Source organism: Mytilus galloprovincialis, chromosome 14 (assembly GCF_965363235.1).
Source record: "Mytilus galloprovincialis chromosome 14, xbMytGall1.hap1.1, whole genome shotgun sequence".
Taxonomy (NCBI): Eukaryota; Metazoa; Mollusca; class Bivalvia; order Mytilida; family Mytilidae; genus Mytilus; species Mytilus galloprovincialis.
The window spans coordinates 5,429,302-5,437,262 of NC_134851.1; the positions used below are offsets into that span (position 1 = coordinate 5,429,302).

Sequence of the window (7,961 nt, forward strand, 5' to 3'; positions counted from 1 at the left end):
TTAGCATAACGTATATATATATAGATTGAAGATTTATTTTCTCAAAAAGAAACAATGAATCGATTTTTTAAAGCTGATAAACGCCTTGCATCATTATTTTAACAATTTGTCCTACGATTACCACTTAAATCTCCGCCCAAACCACACTCCTGTGACTATATATAAACTTTTACATATGAAAAGTCCCCGACCAGGGAAATCCCATAATTATTGTACATGTACTAAAAATAGATTATGTATTACAACATCAGATTTCATGTCTCAACGTTATTAAGATTCTATATAAACAGCATACCATGCAAGTAGTAAGTAATTAAAACAATTATTCATTTCAAACGTATTCGTATTTAGTATTTTTTAAAATTTAATATTCTTATACATGTATTATGCATAACAAAATTAATATTAATGTTGATATTACCGATTAGTAAGGAACACTTTCCAACCAGTGTAAATACTAATACATCTTTCAATTTTCCGCATACAAAACGTAACACACTTAAAATAAGTTCTGGGAGAGTATTTTTTAGAACATGTACATGAATATTGTTGCATCTTAATAATTTCCAAAAGAAAAATGGTTTCAAGAGGAAGATTAGCAAATGAGTTATCTTAAAGTTAATGGTTAGAATGAGACCACATATATACAAACTGATATATTATATATATCTATATGGTATGCGTAATTTTAGAGTTGGGGAAATAAAAGTCTATAAATATCTAGTATATTTATAGATTTTTTATTTCTGGTCCTATAATTATCATGGTTACGCATTCATACAATATAATATACATTGAAAATTCCCAAGATTTATTATTTATAAGACTATCACAAGTGAGGTTCGTTTTTCAATACAATGATTTAACGAAGCATATTCTGTCAGGAGTAACTATATTTTACCAACTGGTAAGTTGGATATTTTATATTTATATACAGAATGAAGAATCTGTTTCTGTTTTTTTACTTCTTCTGAATATATATCGTATACACATAGTTAAACATCTTACTTTAAAATAATGAGTCGATCTCGTATTAAATCGTTGTCATAGTATCTAAATTTACATGTATTGTCCTGTTGTTAAATGCAAAAATTATTCATGACAAATTAAAGAGAAGTTTAGGAAGGGCACACTATTCTGTTTGTGGTAGGGTAAACATCTTCTCATTTATTTTAAAAACAAATAACCTACCTATCTTGGAAAAAAATATAGATCCTATTAATTTCATATGATTATAATCCGATCAGTAGTCATGCTATTCAAATATGCATACATAAAAATATATATATTATTCGTCTGAATAACAGCCCAACAACTCGATCGAACTCATGATATATATATTTAATCCTACGACCTTAGTTATAGAGAACAATTCCTGCGACTCGTACTTACAATACTCATTATACATGTAAATGAAAATTAAGTGGCCCTCCAAAGCTTATAGTAGCTCACATCCTCGTAACGTTGTATACCTGGTGGTTGCATGGTTGTGTAGTAATACAATTGAGAATGGAAATGGGGAATATTTTAAAGAGATAACAACCCGACAGGGGCGGATCCAGCCATTTAAAAGGGGGGGGGGGGTCCCAACCCAGGACAAAGGAGGGTTCAAACTATATGTCCCCATTCAAATGCATTGGTCGGCCAAACAATAGGGGAGGTTCCAACACCCGACCCCTCCCCCCCAGGATCCGCCTATGTCGGCCCGACCATAGAGCAGACAACAGCCGAAGGCCACTAAATGGTCTTCAATGCAGCGAGAAACTCCCTCACCCGGAGGCGTTCTTCAGCTGGCCCCTAAACAAATATGTATACTAGTTCAGTGATAATGGACGTCATACTAAAGTTAACGTAGATATGTGCAAGTATTTGCAGTTTATTCAAATAGATATAAGAATATGTTATAGTGGTATATGAGTGCCAATGAGACAAATCTCCATCCAAGTTACCTTTGTAAAAGTAAACCATTGTAGGTCGAAGTACGGTCTACAACACGGAGCCTGTATAGCTTCCTTGCCAAGCAAGCTATACAGTGTCCCAAAAGATAGCCAGTGTAACGAATCAACGATTTATTGATAAATTACATAAATATATTTTTTATATCTTTTATAAATTTATATTTGTTGCAGGAAATCATGATTAGAGAGATCGTTTTTATCGTCTTGTTATTTCCTGTAACCCAACAGTCTCCACTAGAAAAGAAGGAAAGTGTATTATCGGAATCAAGATTACAAAACGAATATCCAATTGGATTCAACTTGATACCAAGTACAACACCTTATCATTTGACAAAAGCACATCCCTTGAGACGAAAATCCCGAAATGTATTCAAATTACCAAACGATGTTTTGGATAGTAGAGAAGGAAACATCCACAAGTCAGAACACTCTTCTAAATCTAAATTAGATAGACAAGTTTCTTCCAACGGCATATCTAAATCCAGGAATGTGTTCAAGTTACCAAACAGTGATAGGATAATAAAAGGACCAAACGTATGGAAAACAAGAGGACCAAACTTGTGGACAACAAAAGGACCAAACGTATGGAAAACCAGAGGACCAAACGTATGGAAAACCAGAGGACCAAACATTCACACAACAAAAGAACCAAACGTATGGAAAACAAGAGGACCAAACGTGTTGACAACAAAAGGACCGAACATGTGGACAACAAAAGAACCAAACGTATGGAAAACAAGAGGACCAAACATATGGAAAACAAGAGGACCAAACGTGTGGAGAACAAGAGGACCAAACGTGTGGAGAACAAAAGGACCAACCGTGCAGCCAACAGAAAAGTTTACCAATAATAATATCAAAACAACATCTATTGCGTCTTCAAATGATTCGGAAACAAGAGGACCAACCGTGAAGCCTAACGAAAACGTATCCAAACTATCTCAAGCAACGGATGATACAAATAATATTGGTACTGTTGTAGCACCTATTGTTGCGTGTATTCTACTATTAGCTGCTATTATAATACTAATTGTATTGTTTAAATCTAAATGCATCAGAATAAATAATACAAGGCAACGCCAAACCATAAATGGAGAAATTCCTAATCAACATGATACTAAACGACAACTGATACTAGTAAACGGACAAACAGAACCGATCAGTGGTGGCATAGAGAATGGTACCGATTAACATATCTGGAATTATGATGTTTCAGGCATTGCCGATGCAGTTCTCAAACTGCGATCATTGCCTGTAAGAGCTAAGGTTATAGATTCCGAAAGAGAATCTCCTGAATATGAATTGAGAATCGAATTTCATAGAGCATACCGCAGAACTACCGCCTAGATAAACCGCCTTACAACTATATGAACCTAGTTGCTTCGGCCAGATTACTTATGAAGTGGTTAATAAATCCGAAGATTCAATAATGCTGTGTTGTGAAATTTGGATATTTCTGCATCTTATAATTGAAAGTAAAGTAAAAGTAAGGGGACAGTTTTACTTACAATTATAGATTCAGATTGTACGAAATCTGTCAAACATTGAAAGTGACCAATTTGAGACAATATCACACGACATTTACCGGACAAACTTATTTATAACGATGAAGCATTCGTCGAAACTCGGCCGATGTCGTATCTTCATCTAACGGATAGAAGGAGAGTAACAGATTTACCCGAGCATTGCCGATTGAACGATTAAGCTGCCCGGTGAGAATAGAAGAGGTCCAGTCATGTGGAATAGGTACCATGTGTTATATGACAAAAGAAAGAAGAAGGCTACTTAGTTATGAGTCATACCTTTAAAAAAAAATGATTGATTTAAACATCTATCATATTTAAGACCGAAAGAGGTTATGGACCGTGCTTTTACTTGAAGTGAACTATTATGTACAATTTCCTGTGTGGCCGGTTGACTATCTGTACTTACACGTAGACGGTACATAAACTTAAAAAGGAAATGTGTTAAATGTGACCGAAGCTTGAGTTACCGACGGTACTGGAGGAAACAGCAAAAGCTGACGATGTTTGTAATATTTCTGTTCATATATAAACGCAAAATAACTTGCATTGAAAGTATATCGAGGAAGGACAAAAAACAACTCAAGATTGATTAGTGTTTGCATTACGCCGCATTTGTGCAACAAAAACAAACTATATCGCGCAGAGAAAAAAAAATAAATTTTGAAAAACACATCAATATGAATTCAAAAGAAAGATCTGAACTGCATTGGACAAAGACTTTATAACTTATTTGTAAATAGTTTAACACACGTTAGAATATAAAAAATTATAAGATTAAACAACATGATTGTGTCATCTTTATTTTTATTTTTTCTTTTTGAGAACGCATTTTTCCTTTCTAATAAAAGTATTGCAAAATAAGAATTTACAGTTCTAAGGATTTTATCGCAACGTGTGGTTTATATATAAATGCAATACAAGATATAAAGCAGTTCTTATAACAGAATTACTTATTGTACAAAGATCAGAACACAAAGCAAAACATGCAATTCATTTTGCTGAACTAGTATACATTAGCTGAAGCGCGCCGTCGAATGCGGGATTTTGTTGCTGCGTGGCCAGAGGCTGGTTTCAGCCCTATGGTCATTTTCATTCTCCATTCGATATATAATAAAATTGAGAATGGAAATGGGGAATGTGTCAAAGAGACAACAACCCGACCATAGAAAAACAACAGCAGAAGGTCACCAACAGGTCTTCAATATAGCGAGAAATGTACATTAACAGCATTAATGTTTTTACAAGAACGCTTTGTACGGAACTTATTTGTTCTGTCTCATGATATAAACTGACATCAATTTATTTTTTATCTACCAAATATTTTAAATACAATACAGTAATTTCCTTTTGTTGCATTTAACCTATTTCGAAAGTAAAAGTAAATTCATTCAATGTAAATGAGAAACAGTATTCTATAAATTTCCATTGATGACGCAATACTATTCAACAAACTATTTCCACTTGAGATCTCAGAGATATCTTTCACTAATGATCTATGATTATATTCAACAAACTTATCTATAGGTCAACTGTTATACCACACTTCAGACGTGCAAAATACAATTTCATGCATTTTCAGGACCAAACACATAATTTATATTTCATATGAGATTAGTCACGAATTGAGGATGTCTAAGCTTCTGTTGGTATTGTGTCAATATTTTACGGTCGATTTTCAGATACAAACGTGGAAAAAAAAAAACCATCGAAAATAATTGTATTGCCGAAAGGCGGAAATTCAAAATTAACGAAAAATAAATATATCATTATATCCATCTTAATTAATGCTTATTAACGAAAAGGATATTAATTATACCGCGAAACTTATTGATAATAACTTTCTCTGTAACTAAAACATTCATACACTCAGATCTGTACCTAGTGTCTTTTTGTTGTTGGGATGTACAAGTATCCGTCTACTTACGTCCACTTGTATTTTTGTCCATCTTTATCAACTGATTTTTATAGTTCGTTCTTATGTTGTATGTTATACCACTGTCCCAGGTCAGGGGAGGGTAGGGATCCCGCTAACATGTTTAACGCCGCCACATTCTGTATGTACAAGTATTATATATATCTGTCCCAAGTAAGGAGCCTGTAATTTAGTGGTTGTCGTTTGTTTATATGTTACATATTTGTTTTTCGTTCATTTTTTTTTACATAAATGAGGCAGTTAGTTTTCTCGTTTGAATTGTTTTACATTGTTATTTCGGGGTCTTTTATAGCGGACTATGCGGTATGGGCTTTGCTCAATGTGGAAGGCCGTATGTAGTGACCTATAGTTGTTAATTTGTGTGTTATTTTAGTCTTTTGTGGAGAGTTGTCTCATTTGCAATCATACAATATCTGAATTTTTATATATATTATTATAGACAAAAAATAAACAGAAAGAAATATGATTTTTTCCAGACATTTGAACACTCCTTCATCAGATAAAAGATCGAGTGCGTTCCAATTAAACGGCACATGATAGTACACGCATTTTCAATAAGGGGGTGCATTTGCGATATTTCAATATCGAAAATTTGAAGGAAAACAAACCCAACAATTCATGCTGATTTTGTTTCCTTTACTTATTGCACTTACCAGAAGTAAAGTGTTCCGAGTAGTTCAATAAGATAACACTGTTGTGAATAATTGAGGTCTTCCGAGTAGTTTTATTAGACAACCAGTAATGTAATGCAAGCCATAAATTAATTTTGATCTCCCCCCCCCCCCCCCCCCCCAATTTCCCCTCACATAAAAATAAGAAGATGTTGAATGTTGGCAATGTGTAAAAAGAATACAATTAAAGGTCAAAATATGCATTTTATTATCTGAGTAAAAAAATAATATTATCATCCCTAGGTTTTAGCAATTTATTTTATATAATAACTGTTTGTGTTACATGGTTACTGATTGGTCAATCTGAAGTATACTACCCATGATCGAAGTCTGATGTATATAGAATGTAAATAGAAAATTTAACGGATAAATCCAATGTCACTATTATGCTTCTGCATACAAAACAGACAAGGTTTTGCTACCATAGAGGTCAAGGGTCAGAGTGACTTGACTGACACACACCAAGCCCATGTTGCAACTGCATACCAAGTTTGGTATCTTTGTCCTCATATTTATTGATTTTTTTGTTTAACTGAAGACCAGTTTGGTTCAAGACATAGTTACTTTATAAATGTTATCGAGAGAACCTCCGACCTTTCGCAGGGAAGAATAGCAATCCTAGTCAATTAAGCTTGGAGTGGAAAGGACTTGCAACGTGCGACGTTCATCTTACAACAGTGACAGGCTAATGATTCAGTAGCTGAACTTCTTTTTATATAGACCACTCGGCCACCCATGATCCCTCTTAAGATTGAACGTGGCTGTGTATTTATACATCCCGCATAAGCAAAAGGAAATCCTTTTATTTCACTGGTTAAACTGTCGTTTAGAAGAGGGCCAGTCAACAATATTTCTATGAAGGAATTTAGAGATATGTCAAATTAAACAACGCGCATGAAACTTTTAGCATGACATGATACTACATCAGTCGAGACATTAACTAGATTATTGCAGATGCTTCGCTTGCCGCATGACAAGTGTCCATGTTCGAGTACAGTGTAAAGATAGACTTCATTTTTTTTTATATAAATAAGGCCGTTAGTTTTCTCGTTTGAATTTTTTTACATTGTCATTTCGGGGCCTTTTATAGCTGACTATGTGGTACGGGTTTTGCTCATTATTGAAGACCGTACGGTGACCTATAGTTGTTAATTTCTCTGTCATTTTGGTCTCTTGTTGGCAGTTGTCTCATTGGCAATCATACCACATCTTCTTTTTTATACTCCCTAAGCTTAATGGCAATATAATTGATCGATTGTCGAATTCAGTTGATCTACTTACAGTGCCTACTTATTTTAATTGTAATGTGCTTGTTCTGAAACATACGCATGCATTGGTGGTCATAATTTTTATTATGCAGTTTTCTGCTCATTTGTTTCGGCTGTTGTACATTTTACACATTCACCGTTTTCTTCATCTATATTGTCATGACTGTGAAATATTCACATCTCGATGTTCAGCAATGAACATTTTCTATCATTTACAGTTTGATCACATTTCGTTGAAAGGTTTGTGTGCGAAAACCCCTTAATAGACGTGAAAGTCAATCTGAAACTAAAGTACTTTATTTAGAAACTACTACTACAGTAACGGACAAATTCTATAGCCGGCTTTTTTTCCAGCATGAGTGATTCAAGCTATTTTAGAAACACGTATTTTTCTAATGTAAACTTGGTGTAAAACACACCTACCACATCCAGGGTTTCAACTCAGAATCTCAATGAGAGCCTATTACTACACTAAATGAACTACTGTAACTACTCAGCTAAGGCAAAGCTAAACTGTATAAATCAAAAATTTGTGTTTGCTAAACTTGGCAGTATAAAATCATATTAAAGAATAGACCTTAAAGTAAGAATTCTCAACCCTGAGC

General features: G+C 34.1%; 1 protein-coding gene across 2 annotated transcripts; it reads left to right on the forward strand.

Moving 5' to 3' along the window:
- The first annotated feature begins 245 nt into the window (after positions 1–245).
- Positions 246–4,277, forward strand: LOC143058319 (uncharacterized). Of its 2 annotated transcripts, none has more exons than XM_076231797.1 (2): positions 246–305; positions 2,130–4,277. In XM_076231797.1, exons 1-2 carry the CDS (start codon positions 297–299, stop codon positions 3,147–3,149), a joined length of 1,029 nt encoding a protein of 342 aa, XP_076087912.1. In that variant the 5' UTR covers positions 246–296; the 3' UTR covers positions 3,150–4,277. The 2 variants fall into 2 exon arrangements, 1 of the variants encoding a protein (XP_076087912.1); XR_012973001.1 differs by lacking the exon at positions 246–305 and adding an exon at positions 821–907.
- Positions 4,278–7,961: the final 3,684 nt, after the last annotated feature.